The sequence below is a fragment of the Paramacrobiotus metropolitanus genome, unplaced genomic scaffold, assembly GCF_019649055.1.
Source record: "Paramacrobiotus metropolitanus isolate TYO unplaced genomic scaffold, Prichtersi_v1.0 Parri_scaffold0000081, whole genome shotgun sequence".
NCBI classification, from domain to species: domain Eukaryota; kingdom Metazoa; phylum Tardigrada; class Eutardigrada; order Parachela; family Macrobiotidae; genus Paramacrobiotus; species Paramacrobiotus metropolitanus.
This window is the reverse complement of record NW_026570301.1, coordinates 63,580-78,498: the sequence shown is the minus strand read 5'-3', so window position 1 is coordinate 78,498 and position 14,919 is coordinate 63,580. Positions and strand designations below refer to the sequence as shown.

The following is a 14,919-nucleotide window of genomic DNA, read 5'->3' as shown; positions in this document are numbered from 1 at the left end:
AACTTCTACTACAATTTTGCAGTAGCAAGTTTACCGTTTGCATGTTATGTTAGTATTGCTACATACACTTGCACAAATGCTACAGTCGGAACCAGAACAGAATTTGAGTTGAAATTTTTGCAGTACTAAAGTTGCTGCTGGCTGTAGTTTCATGTGTAGCCTTCAGCCATAACCATGTACAAGAGTGCGATCGAGAACATCGGATTAAGTACTGCTGTGGCAATGCGGATGGCTATCAAAATGTGTGCGGGCACTACTGAAGGTTTACAACGCCGGTATGAAATAGGGCGCACCAAGCCACAGCTGCATAACTGCGCCGGGATATTAGTTCTTTCTGATTATGGTATTCTTATTTTCAGACAACGATTATCTGCCTTTATTGAAGGAAAACTTTTCTAACAGTTTGATACCGGCTGCTGGAGAATCGTACAAAAATGGTTCGAATCTGCAGGGATGTTTTCTGGGTATGCGAGATTGCTTTTTTTCAATTCACGCACTGACATATCCGCTCTGATATTACGAGTACTTTACACGCACCTGTACAATGTCATTATATCATTTATATGCAATGTAAATATGTCACAAATATTTTTGTTTTATTTATTGTTTGTCGCTCTTTCACTGCAGAACGGGACAAGGGCGTGGTATGTCGAGCATCCAGATTTTACGCATTGCTTTGAACAGATCGGCTTAATCGGCATACCGTGCCTGCTTTTATGGCTGTGTATACCGGTGGAGATTTACAAGGTTATAACGGAAAATGCTCGACTGGGACGATGGACGAAAATGACAATCGCCAAAATGGTGAGATTTAGTTAAAAGCACTTATGTTTGATTTTTGATTAGCATTAGCTTTGCTGCGATAAGGAAGTACTTGTATCGACAGCACTGCATTTTATAGATGCAGCGACGAGTAAGACTGTACGAGTACACTGTACACCGTGAAAATTTCTTAAAAACGTCAGAAATTATGAAGTATTCCTAGCTTATTGCCAACATTTCCGGTTGCAGTTTGACATGGATTTTTTGTTTTCTGTGCAAGTACAGTAAATCGACCCGTACAAGTAAATCGACTACTGAATAAAGAGCGTCATTAACTAAATGCTTGCTTAGCACTTTTACGCAACTTCTGAATAGAACAAATTTTTAATGCCTGGTAGAAGTTATTAAATAATGGCCCTATTAGCAGAATAAATTTTTGCACCCTAGTTCATCACGCTGTACAAAGGTTTGGTATAAAGCGGGCGGGAGACCCGCTCTCAAAGTTGCCGATTTTAGATCGCCGAGGCACAGAGTCAGCGGCTGGAAAACCTGGCGAGAATTAGGCCGTCACGAGATGAGGAATGAATTTCCACGTTTTCGGAGTTTTAAATTTTTCGTCCCACGTTTTCGCCTTTTATTTGATATCTATAATGGCAAATTTGAAGATTTCATGAGATTTTTCGAATTTTGTTCGCTTTCTTCCGATTTTTTCACAAGTTTTTAATTAAACTTTATTACAGAATGATTCCGCACCCACGCGGACAGTTAAGAAACAGCATGAGTTAATTCCGACTTTTGAAATTTTAATAAGTTTTAAAGAAATCAGGATATGGATTGCATGCGTGCTTGTTAATCCAGATGTCTCTAAAATTAATATCGTATTAAAACACAACCGGTGAAATAATGTTGTTTTGTTGAATAGGGGATGCTAATTGTAGGGATTGTGTATTGTTCTGGTCATCCTGAAGTTGATGGATCTCGGTTATGCGGTCCAGATTTCAGTGCATTTTGGCATGGATGCACTGCCGGCAGTCAACATTGTATCGCCACTGATGCAAGCGTTTACCTTCGTGAGTTAAGGGAAGTGGCCCGGTACAAGGTACCAAAATCCGGGCCCGGGTTACAGTTAATTTAACCCGGGAAGTGGCCCGGTACATGATACTAAAATCGTGTACTTGCCCGAAATATTTCACTTTCGCGCACTCCCAAACCCTTTTTTCTTTTGTTTATGACATTTTGTAGCCAGATGATTTGTATGCGCAGGCGAGAAACCCGTTTGTGCGCGCAACATCCGGTTCGGGAGTTATGGCCCCTAGAAAATTCCAAAAAGTTTAAACGCATTTAGGTGTACCAGAAGTCTCATTATGGACTGATCCCCTTCAAATTTTGCACGTAAATGCACATAACCACGAAGATCGTTTTTACACCGATCTACTTTTCCATGATTTTTTTCAAATTTTAAAATGAATTGCAAATGTTTTGAAATTCATTCTAAAATTTGAAAAACATGTTAGAACAGTGAATCGGTGTAGAAACGTTTTTCGTGGCTATGTGCATTTACATGCAAAATTTGATGGAGATCGGTCCATAATGAGACTTTTGGCACACCTAAATGCATTTAAACTTTTTGGAATTTTCTAAGAGCCATAACTTCCGAACCGGATGTTGCGCGCACAAACGGTTTTCTCGCCTGTGTATACAAATCATCTAGCTACAAAATGTCATAAACAAAAGAAAAAAGGGTTTGGGAGTGCGCGAAAGTGAAATATTTCGTGCAAGTACACGATTTTGGTATCATGTACCGAGCCACTTCCCTAAATTAGTTTCGTGCGATAAAGTTAATCTTTAAGTGTTTAAAAGCCCGAGTCAATTTTCCTACCGCGGAATTACGTATTCTGAAATATAACTGTTCTGTATTCTGAAAAATAAATTTTCTGAAATGTACCTACTTCTGCTAAAGTAGTGTTAGTTTGTACACATAACGGCACAATCTTTGTTAGGCTACTCTGTACTCAGTGTACTGCCACCAACATACCAGAAAGTGCAAACGCGCAAACACTACTTTACTTTTAATTTAACTTGCACATGGCAGCTTTGATCATATCACATATCATTATTATCCATCAACGCCTTTCAAATTATGGTCTAAATACATCATTACTCGTATGTACAGCTTTTGGCGATGGTATACATCGATCTTGACCGACGGAAGGGACATATTTCTAATGCCATTCTTTTTGTATTCTGGCTATTACTATCCGTGGCCGGTGTCATTATTCTTCGAAGTAAAGTGCTGCGCGTGTCTGGGAAAGAACCGGTACAATGAGCATTACGCACATCCCATATTCGTCTAAATTTTCGTTCGTAGCAGAAACCTACATTTTTATTAACTACAGTATTCGTTCTTGCTTATCGGCACGGCATAACTGTTTTTCCGTGTTTTCCGGCACAGCAAAGTCCAGACGATGTCTTCGGTCTGTTCACATACGAAGTGTTCCTTCCCATCGTCATCATCCAACTCATTCTATCGGCACTCGCCGATAATTACCCGGAAAGATTTGAAAACTGGACCAAGGTGCCACTTCTCTTGGCATTATACCATGGAAGTTCGGTTAGAAATTATGTTTTTTTATCAGAATCCCTCCCCAGAACAAAGCGCTTCCTTCCTTAATAAGGCATTTTCTCACTGGATTACAAAGTACATACGCGTGTGCCAATTAAATGTTCTGTCTTCGTACCGACAGGCTGTAACATACGGTATCTTGAATAAGCGAAAATATTTTTATTTTCAGAATAATGAAGATCGCGTGGAAACGGCAGTTGTTAAAAGAGGATATTTGGGATTTACTACCAGAAGATCGGACCGAGTATCTGGTTAATAGGCTGACCAAGGCGTGGCGCAAGCAAATAACGTCACTGACCGGAGATGAGATGTAAGACAGAAATTCGCATTTATTCCCTACGTTAATTATTGTTTATAAAACTTGTGCAATGTGTGAAGCAGAAACAAGAAACGATTTCCTAAATATTATTACGGAATCTACAGAAAAAGATAATTCCTTTTTACATCACGTAAGCCCGTTTTTCTTTTCTCTGTGAAAAGACGTTTTGTGAAAATTTTTTGATATGGCATTGCAATATGCTGTTAATGTAGCAAAAATGCTTATTACGCCACAGCGCAATAAGCGTTCAGTGGCCAGCATTAAGAGAGTACCCTTCTACCCAGAACACTTTAAATGCAATTTCGAAAACTTTTTGCCGGCTGTGGCGTTGCTCTCCAGCAGCATTGTTTTCTTGGGCAGGTACTACCTCGATACTCAGTCGGAAGCCAGCAGTCACATCGCCAACACCAACCGCCCTGGCGTCAACCGGATCAGCCACTCGGGTGGTCGCACTAAGACACCGTCGCTGGTGTCCGCTCTCTACCAGACATCCTGGCCACTCTTCTGGAAATCGGCATTCTTTAAGGTCATTTACGATGGCATTATGGTCGTCGTTCCGCTGCTAGTCGGGTATATTGTCGCACAGTGATTTTACACTCATATAATCTATATTTCTCTTAGTGATCTGTGCAGCTAATTGTGTTTTTTTTGGCTTGTTTAGTCAGATTATTCGATTTGCTGCCACTCCAGCCGTTTGGTCTTGGAAAGGCTACGTGCTGGCTACCATTTTATTCCTGCTGGTGGCGGTGCAGAGTATCGCATTCGGGATGATGAATTTTTCCACGAGCCGCTGCGGTATGCGGATTCGCTCGGCCCTGTCCGCTATGATCCATCGAAAGGTGTAGTATGGCCTGCCAAAATTTTTTCAGTAAACTCAGCCAGATTTGTCGGTAATACTGTAATACATAATTATAAAACTCTTTGTAGTTCCGATATTTGTCCAATAAAAAAAATGAAAAGTTTGGTATTGTTTTCCGTACGAATATGGAAATGCTCTATTTGACTTTCTTATGTTAGAATCTGATAAGAAATTCTGTTTGACTACCACACATGGCATTATTACAATCTCGTTATCTCCCTTGAGTAATGATAGCCGTTAGTATTATTTTATTACTATATGCCAAGATACGATTAAGAAAAATATTCCTCTGATGATTTGCATAACATTCTTTTTAAGTGTAGGCGTTGTTTCTTGCTAACTCATCCAAACGGCACTACCGTGTTGGGGACGTTTGCAACATGTTAACGGCCGACACGCAGCGCATCTCGGACTTCCTCTACTATCACCACTATGTCTGGATTACGCCAGCGACCGCCCTGGTTATGATGTACTGCCTGTGGCAATATGTCGGTGTGGCTTCCTTGGCCGGGTTCTTCACTTTGATCTTCATCGTTCTAGTGAACTTTATCCTTGTGGCTAGAGCAAAGAAATTTGAAGTAGGGTTCAACACCTACAGAGAAGAACTGTGATAATTTGAATCATTATTTGACGAAATTCGCTGGTAAAACTTCGACATGCAAACAGGCGTCCGCTGTGCAACAGAAAGATGCCCGTGTACGCCGAATCAATGAGATTTTCAACGGAATTAAAGTTCTCAAGATGTATGCCTGGGAACCGCAGTTTCAGCAGCAGATCATTCAGGCTCGAGAAGATGAGGAAAGCCAGTCGCATAATGATTTATAGAACGGGATAAATAAATCGGTGATTTCTTACTATTGCAGTTGGTTTCGCTGAAAAAAGCTGGCTACCTGACGACAATCAACCATGCGTTGATGTTGGTGTCGTCACCGCTCGCGGCACTGACAACCTACGCTACATATGTCTACGTCTCCGGCGACCGATTGACTCCTCAAACCGGTTTCGTAACGCTCCTGTTCCTGTTCAGTCTGAGACATTCATTGTACCTTCTGCCAATTGGTACCACGCTGCTAATTCAAGTTCGTGTATATGTACCTGACAACGAAAGCGATCAGTTTCAGTTTAATCTGCTTGATCTCTGCTGTACCGAATCTCGTTATTACGAATGATTAATTCTAATGATTCAACTTCAAATTGTTAATTTTAACGTTAATTGCATTTATAATGTTCGTATATATAGTAACGGGGGGTACTTCTTGGCATTCACTGCGAACCTTGAATAGGCAAAAATAGCTTGCAATCGTCTGCGGGATTTCTTTCTTGCGCGCGAACTCGACCCAAACAGCATGGAGCGCTTCCCGCGACCAAACAGTCCGCAAAGTTCGGTTGTTGTGATTGTTGGGGGGAATTTTTCGTGGAACAATCGCAACGCTACGGATCAGGCGCTAACGCTAAAAAACCTGAATATAGATGTTAAAGACGGGCAACTGTTTGCCGTGGTCGGAGGTGTTGGCAGTGGTAAACAGTAACCTAATTTGTCTGGAATCTGGATACCATAGATAACAAAGCATTCTCAATTTTTTTACGTTGACGTGTATAATGCAAACAAGATCCACATTAATGCATTTTGTTACACAGGAAAATCATCGCTTGTGGCTGCCTGCTTGGGCTTTATGGAGCGCATATCCGGTCACGTGACCATCCGGGGCTCTGTGGCCTACGTAACGCAGCAAGCCTGGAATCAAAACATGACCATGCGGGATAATATTCTCTTTGGCCGACCTTTCGATGAAGAAAAGTATGACAGAGTCCTGGAATGCTGCGCGTTGAAGCCGGATTTGGATGTTCTGACGTCCGGTGATGAAACGGAGATTGGTGAAAAGGGCATCAACCTTAGCGGTGGACAGAAACTGCGGGTGACGTTGGCGCGGGCCGTTTACGCTGACTGCGATGTAAGCGACTTGCGTATTGTTTAAACTTTAACGAGCAAAAATCATCAGACTTAGCCTTTATACAATTGCAGCTGTACTTCCTTGATGATCCTCTGAGCGCTGTAGATGCACATGTGTAAGCTATGGAGTTACCTGAAGGCTGTTTTAAATCTACATGAGTGCAAATTTTTAATTGAGTTCTGAAGTTTTCCTAGCAGGAAGTATGGTTTTGCTGACTAGTTATAACATTATCATCTTTTCAGCGGTAAGCATATCTTTGAGAATATCATCGGACCCCAAGGCATTTTAAAGAACAAGGTAAAATGCGCTCAGTGTAATTACGACAAGTTCAAAAATTACCATTTGGATCTCTATTTTTTAGACGCGAATTTTCGTCACAAATGCTATTAACTGGTTACCGGAATGCGACAGCATTGCGTATTTGGAGGTAGGATAATATTCACTTTATAACGCATCTTGCGATGCAAAAACTAAGCGATGTAGCAGATTAACAATCGAACGTTTATAATATGGTTCGATTCGATGCCTTTTTACAGCAAGGGCGTATTTCTGAAATTGGATCGTACGAGGAGCTTATTGACCGCGATGAGCGGTTTAGTGACTTCCTTCGCCAGTGTCATATCGAGAAAAGCCACGAAGAAGAATCAGCTCACTCGCGTCAACAGGCCGGGAACAAGGGTAATATCCCAGAGGAATCCATGCAGAAGCCATCGAAGAAAGAGAAACCACTGGAACGCCACGAAGAGCTCCGCCAGTTACGGAGAGCCGCGTCCGTGCACCCGCCTCCAGATATCAACATCTCCCAGTCCATGGAAGTCCGCCCGGTGCGGGCTAAACGCAAGCAGCTGACCAGCGAGGGCGGTAAACTGATCCCCAAGGAAGAATCTTCCACAGGCGGCATTCCATGGTCGACATACTGGACTTTAATTAAGGAGATGACCATTCCCATGGCCATTACGATTTGCTTTGGGTATGTGTCGGCCAACGCTTGCTTTCTCTTCTCCAACATGTGGGTGGCCAAATGGGCTCAGACGAATACAACACACGAGGATGGATCAACGAACTGGGCTCAGACGAAATTCGAGGTTGCGATCTATGCATCTGTTGCCCTTTTGCAGCGTAAGAGATTGACCATAGTTAATCCGTTGACGGATCCCGATCGTCTAAAAAATTAAACGTAGCGCTAAGCGGCTAACGATCTTCCCAAATTTTTGAGAGTATAGCATTCCCGAAAATTACCATAGATCATCGTTTAGAGCGCCCGTTTTTTCCTGTTACGATAATAATTGTTATGCGAGCAAATCTTTCGTTTACGGGTAATAAAAATTTGACTTTCTACTGTTACACCCAGACACTCAAGGTGAACAGCGACTTCTGCCGCAGTTATTGTAAGCGAATGCATATCCCTTCAAGCGCTGCCGACATTGGTCGAACACTCGCAATTAGGTGCGATCAGAGTCTAGCACTGCACTATTCAAATAAATTTTGTGTTTCTTTCCACAGTCTAAACTCTATGTAAAATTCGCTGTAACACAATTATGTATTTTTTTAAAAAAGGGCGACATTACGTTAAATGCTTCACTACCAGATTCTGTACTTCTGATACGGACAAAATCTCCCTTTTATTAATTTTAAGGTTTTGTTCTACAGATATGGCCAGAAATAGAAAGGGATTCTGCTCCATGTAGTTGAAAGGTTTTCCGGTTTCTAGCAACCGATAGTGTCTGCAGTAAGCCTGTGGTACCACCACCCTCTTCTATCTTTCAAATGCTTGGCACTCTATCTGTTTCCGCAAAGATACCGATTCGCTAGCCACCCTGCGTTAACTTAGAACAACATGCAGAGTTAAATTATCATGGAAAGCAGCAGAGCTAAATGTACAGTGTTATGCACAGCTAAATTACTGTTATGTTTTTTCAGTGATTTTTGCCATGATTGGACTATATGGTATCGCGGCAGCTTTAATTAACGCCGGGCGTTCGATGCATAATGCCATGTTGATACGACTAATGCATGCACCGATGTCATATTTCGATACGACACCCTTGGGACGAATTGTGAACCGCTTCAGCAAAGATATCGATACCATTGACACTGCAATACCGATGCAGCTGCGCTTTGTGATGAATGCCTTCTTCCAGGCAGTGGTGTTTGGTCTTTTGGTAAAGATCAGCAGTTAATTTACATGATTTACTTTCTTTCTCCGTTCACACAAAATATCTTTGTTTAATTACTTTCGCAAAAGCGAGCATATCTCGTCACGATTTTGTTGCAGGTTCTCATTGTATTCCCTTTCCTTACCGCTTTTGCCATTCCGCTGTTCATTGTGGCGTATTTTGTGAAGGTTGGTGAAAATCCAAAATACCGCATTTATTGAATTTGTTTCGTTTACTAAAAAGCGTACTTCTGGTTGTCAGAGCTATTACACATGCGCAGCCCTACAATTAAAACGCCTGGATGTTCTTTCGCGATCCCCGTTGATCTCCAGTTTGCAAGAATCCATGGCCGGCAGTAGTGTTATTGTCGCTATGGAGCAGAGTGACCGTTTCATTTTAGAGAATCGCAGAAAAATCGACCATGCTACCGCTGTTATCCACTGCAGTAACGCATCGGTGCAGTAAGTCGTCCTTGAGTTCCCGGATGCCTTTCTGTCATTCCATGCAATTGAGAAAAAAAAATTTCTGTGATGTTTTAAATAAGCGATGCTTTGCAGTTGGATGATGCTGGTGTTAATGTTGCTGTGTAACACTCAGACTTTCGCGGCGGCTATTTTTGCTGTTTACGGACGGGATTATTTAGGGTATGATGCCAAGCCTGCGTTTGTTGGTCTGGGATTAATTGGCGCTATTTCCGTAAGTTTAGTTTTCTATTGGAATATGAATTCACGGATACATTTGGCGATATGTTTCGCAGCTCACACTGGTGTTTCCCTGGTGGGCGCAGAATATGGGCGATCTGAAGAATGCAATGATTTCCATAGAGAGATTGTATGAGTATTCCCACACGCCAGTAGAGGTAAAACATCGTAAACCATTGTACCGTACTTGATTCGTTCATTCATTTATGCATAGCACTGAGGACCGTCAAAAGACAGCTGCATCGGATTGCTTTGCTCTGTGCGCACTTCGCACATTAACACAAACTAGAATGATGTACTACATAATTAGAGTAATATTTATGCCTCCGCTGGTATTTTTGCACAGGCTCCAGCCATTGTAGCCAATAATCGTGCCCCATCGAAATGGCCATACAACGGAAATATCGCCTTTGTGGATTATCAGACACGCTACCGGGAAGGACTGGAACTGGTGCTGGACGGGGTCACTTGTACTATCCGCAGTGGAGAAAAGGTAAATTCGTAAACTACCAGCAGGCAGCGCAATCACTTGTGTTTTCTTTCAGATTGGCATTGTTGGCCGCACTGGATCCGGGAAGAGTACCATGACCTTAGCGCTGCTGCGCATGATTGAACCGGCAGGCGGATCCGTGTACATCGACGGCACTGATATATCCACAATTGGACTGCAAGATCTGCGTTCGCGCATCACTATTGTTCCTCAGGTAGACGTTCCTGACACCAGGCATACATTGGATAGCACAGTGATATTATTCTTTGCTACAATCATGACGGTTAAGGAATACTGTTATAATGTTATTTGTGACAGGACTCTGTGCTGTTCAGCGGCTCTTTACGAATGAATCTGGATCCGTTTAACCAAAGTACCGATGAACAAATCTGGAAAGCATTGGAGTTATCGCGGCTAAAATCGTTTTTCCAAGCTGCCCAACATGGACTGAATTTTAAAGTCACCGAAAGTGGTGGAAATCTGAGGTCCGTCAGAAGCGGATGGTACTGGTAACGGAATTTCACATTTCCTGTTTAATAGTGTTGGACAACGGCAGCTGTTATGTCTTGCTCGTGCGCTGCTTCGACGATCAAAAATTCTTATTCTGGACGAAGCGACTGCGGCTATTGACTTCGAAACCGACAGCTTTATTCAGGTACCCTTAAAACATCTGTCTCGTTTCCTTGTCGACAAAGTTACGCGTTGACTAACAAAGATATTGTGCAGGAAATCATCCGCACGGAATTTGCGGACTGTACAATTATCACTATTGCCCATCGCTTGAACACGATCATGGACGCAAATCGGTACGGTATACTGAAAGGCTTTATTTGGTTCTGTTTGCCTTTTGTTGTTGTCGCTTGACTGCTTGGTTTTTATGCTGCAGTGTGATGGTGATGGAGGCTGGACGAATCAAAGAATTCGAAGCACCGAAAAAACTCCTAGAAAACCCCAGCAGCCTATTTTATAGCCTAGCGGAAGATGCAAGGCAACACTGAATTATTTCTAGCATTTTTAATGTTTAGTTTTGCTTGTTTTATTCTTATTCATGGGTGAAATATCTGTGGGATTGCACCGATGGTCAACATGATGCCGGCATGTACGATCCAGCGAATAAAATGAGGAGGAGCGCTTAAATTGGTTACGACTATATTGTCATCACGATGTATCTTAAAGACCTAAAGTATACAGTAGCACGGATGATTTAACGCTTCGGCATAACCCACAATCCCATAAATATAGGAGGCGAAGCCAGTCTACCCGCTAAAAACCTCGACTTTAGCGAACTTCTATTCAATTTTTCTGAGCAATTTTTTCGGTTATTCTGTGACAAGTTATTAATTATTAATGTGTTTGTTTGCCAGAAACTGTTTGTCTTTAGTACCCGGTTGCTTAGTTGTAACTTGTAATGCGTGACCTTAGATGCGAAACAGAAAATTATATGAAGAAAGAGGCGGATTTGATTCCTATGTTTATTTTCGGATAGGCCGTGACGTTAAATTTGCGATCTTAAAATTAATTTTCGATAGGTTCCGTCAGTTATGAAAACAATAATGATCACTCTATGCATAGATTTATTTATATACACGTGCAAACAAACATACAGAGCAAACAAACATACTCTGTAATTATTATAATGCTGTCGAAGAGGCAGTCCGGTATTTATGTCGTACGTCCATGTCATGCTCTCGTATCAGTAATACGTCCACTAATATGTGTGACTATTATTGTGAAAAAAATATATATTACAAACTGTGCTTTCGTTCAGATGGCTTCTTGTATTATCGACAATCTTGGACGGCCGCGTTCCACAGATGATTCAACAAAATTTCCTGCCGTTTCAAGATGTCTTTCATGCTTTCGGTATCGTTGAAGGAATCGCGTGTCTGGTATAGTAGCAACAGATATGTCACGGCCAAACAACCAAACTGCAATCCAACCAACTTTAATTAATACGGGGCGAACTGTCCACAACCTATGCGTTCATAATTTTAGTGTGCTACACAAAGAAATCGGATGCAATGGCTTATCACTTTCTTACTTGTCACGACTTAGCACTTAATTGCACAACCTCACACTGACCGCACAGCGTACCACAATTGGTGGCAACTATCTGTTGCTACGTCACATCTCCCCCCCAGTGGGGAACCGACTGGGGGGAGATGTGACGTAGCCCGTTCAGAAAGAATAGCTGTGCCACTTCTGGTACTAAATTTGCTGTCAAAGGCGGAATATACAATTCCACTTTCATGCCAGTTTTCATCCAGGCCTTTTCTGGTCAATGTTGCGCAACGTTAGCTAGAGAATGTACACAGCGCGTCAGATGCAAAGTATTTATCGCTCATATTACCAGAAACCTGCTCGTACAAATTCCTCGTATCCTATCTCGACTTTTTATCGGTCAATTGCTGCCTGTAGACTGCACAGATTTATATAAAATGTTCCTCGCTAAAGTCTACCTTAATGCTAGTAAAAGTGTCATAGGGAATTAACACAAAACAGTTTGCTTTCGAATAGTCAGACACCTTCTGCTACAGTCTGTACGTAACTTTTTCCCCTATCCATGTCGTCGCAAAAGAACGATTGGCCGAACGGACCCAGCTGCCTGCCGGTAACTTCTGGAAACATCACATTTTTAATTTTTAAGATTTCGATTTTAGTCACATTAAATCTAGATGTTTCCTGTTGCTTCGTGCGGTATGTTCGTGATTATATCATATATTGTTTTATTTCCTCAGTTTTATGAAACGATGCGGGCTCTGTTCAGGCGCAAGAGTTGCAGCGGGGATCAGAATGAGGATAGTCGAAAGAATGGCTTCGGTGCAAGATTGGATGACCACATTAACCCCCAACATATGGGTCGCAGTGATGTTGTGCGCAACGAGGTTTTCGCGATGGATACGCACGGCGCATGTAAGCGCGATGGGGACTGTGTCGAGTGTCAGACGCTCGATTTCACACTGGTTAAAAATCCTCCGTCCAAGCAATGGATCAAAGTTAACAAATCAAAACCGGCAGTGAAAATAACCAAGAATCTCAACAACGAAAACTGGGGACTAAAAAGAACATTAAATAATATGGCACATGGCGGCACTGAGGAATGCGGTGACCTTTGCGTACTTTTCGTACTGTGGCTATTGCCGCTCAGAAACTGAAAGTTGCATAGTAAGGCAAAGCGATTGTGTAACAGGGCTGAGGGAAAGTCTAATACTTGTAAATGTGGAAAAATCTGGAGGGTGGGTGAACTCGGAAACTCGCGCAAAACAAATTTAGAAAAAAACGAACGGAAAGGTCAAAGGACACAAGAGGGCAATCTTCATAGCAAACGTAATGAATTCCATAACCAGCAACATGCTCCATACTTCGGTTCTCCCTTTAGCCAAGCACACGCGGCAATAAACGATATAAATGGTCACAAGTTTATTCTTGACGGATGGCAATGGGCGTAGATTCGCTACTTTATGCTCAATGCCGACGATGTCTACTGCCGATCACCCACAACCGGGCCACAGAAATTCTAGTTGTAGGCTTCCTTTTTTCGAAAAAATGAAAAACTAAATTGTCAAGCGAAAGAATTTGGAGTCTTTGAATCACCGTTTTTGTGTTTTTCAGGGTCGCCAGCCAGTGGTTCGAGTTGGACTCCTTCCGGGGAACTAACCGCATTTGATTGCCTTAACCGTGTACGCTTGCAGCGGGCGGCTCACAACCGACATTAAAACTTTGCCGTATGACAAAAACAAGGTCGTCTCGTCGTTCTTCTTCTCCATAAATCATAGATGTCTATGTCAAACGAGGAAAATAAAACAGGTGCAGTTTAAATGGAGTCACCTCACTGATATCGTGAAACGTATTAGGTTATCGATGCCGACACGTTTGTATTTTATGTCGATTTGCACGTTGCATTTTTGCACGTACCGCTTCCTCTAGCGGCTACATTAGTCGTCTTACAATAATTGTCAGCGGATATATACGCGACGGCATTGGAAAGGTGGAGCATGCAAGTTGTGATGCTACCAAGTACCACGTCACTCCAGACTGCTCCGCCATAGGTACAGTGTGTATAGTTTTACTGTGTGCTGCGTCTTTAAACCGGCGCAGTTCAGTCCGAACTGTTTTTTTTGTAAACAAAACTCGTGCAACGGAAGCAACAATACAATATTAGTGACTTGATCGCTTGCATGCGTACGTACAGTAAGTCTGGAAACAGGCGAGGAGTGACATAGTCAAAGGGCGTTCAAAAAGTGAGTACGTACAATAGCTTTTGGGGTATGATACGGATGTGCAAGGCCTCGTCCCCAATCTGTAACGCATCTTGCTACGATACTGCACCGTAACTGGTTTCCCTGCAGTACAGAAATGGGACATTCTTTGGTGGGCGCCACTACGATACAGTGGGCGCCACTACGATACAAAGCATATCCCAAATGGGCTCGCCACCGGTTTCCTGTATCGAAGCTGTGGCTTTGCCGCTGCATCGTGTACTTGCGTCTGATCTCTTCGTTTGCATTATGCACCGCAATGACGCATATCGTTTTTGGATATCGAGCAATTATTACGCCCATTTTTGGCTGAAAAGTTCATCACTGTAATTTTAAAATCAATAAAACTTGTTAATGGAATTATTTGGTGTCTTTTTTGCTGTCACGGGTTTGTCAAATCAAACGTTGATGATGAGCTGCTAACATGGTTTTCAGGCGGGGGAACATTATTGTTATAAGTCCGTTATAATTAATTCACAACTTGTATATCACAGGTACCGGCATACTTGCGAACGTCTTTCACGCATGTGTACACAATACAAATCCTTTAGCATCACATCATTCCAATAATTTACAACTTAAGATATTGAAGTACATTGGAACGAAGTATACTGGGAGGAAGAGTGGCCTCTCCGTACACCCGCGCTCGCGCGGCTGTTAGGTTGTTTCACTGTTTTTCGCCAGTGCTTCCATCTACCAGATCCTAACCCTGGTAAATTCTTTAGTTTCTACATTTCGTCGTCAGAGCTGCTTGCTTTTTCGCGCAGTATTCTGCTGCGGTGCCCTTTGATGTGTTGT

At 42.3% G+C, this 14,919-nt stretch overlaps 1 protein-coding gene across 1 annotated transcript; it reads left to right on the top strand.

The window, feature by feature from the left end:
- Window positions 1–269: 269 nt before the first annotated feature.
- LOC129595720 (multidrug resistance-associated protein 1-like) lies at window positions 270–10,980 on the top strand. The gene is made up of 29 exons (XM_055492802.1): window positions 270–464; window positions 628–804; window positions 1,685–1,832; window positions 2,936–3,079; window positions 3,215–3,337; window positions 3,399–3,460; window positions 3,555–3,695; window positions 4,065–4,274; window positions 4,366–4,543; window positions 4,887–5,141; window positions 5,230–5,357; window positions 5,423–5,642; window positions 5,847–6,081; window positions 6,202–6,515; window positions 6,587–6,630; window positions 6,758–6,812; window positions 6,877–6,942; window positions 7,052–7,634; window positions 8,436–8,677; window positions 8,791–8,859; window positions 8,933–9,132; window positions 9,229–9,367; window positions 9,429–9,530; window positions 9,719–9,865; window positions 9,918–10,076; window positions 10,181–10,347; window positions 10,403–10,517; window positions 10,589–10,668; window positions 10,749–10,980. The coding sequence occupies exons 3-29, from the start codon at window positions 1,734–1,736 to the stop codon at window positions 10,858–10,860; spliced, it is 4,389 nt and encodes a 1,462-aa protein (XP_055348777.1). The 5' UTR covers window positions 270–464; window positions 628–804; window positions 1,685–1,733; the 3' UTR covers window positions 10,861–10,980.
- The last annotated feature ends 3,939 nt before the right edge of the window (window positions 10,981–14,919 follow it).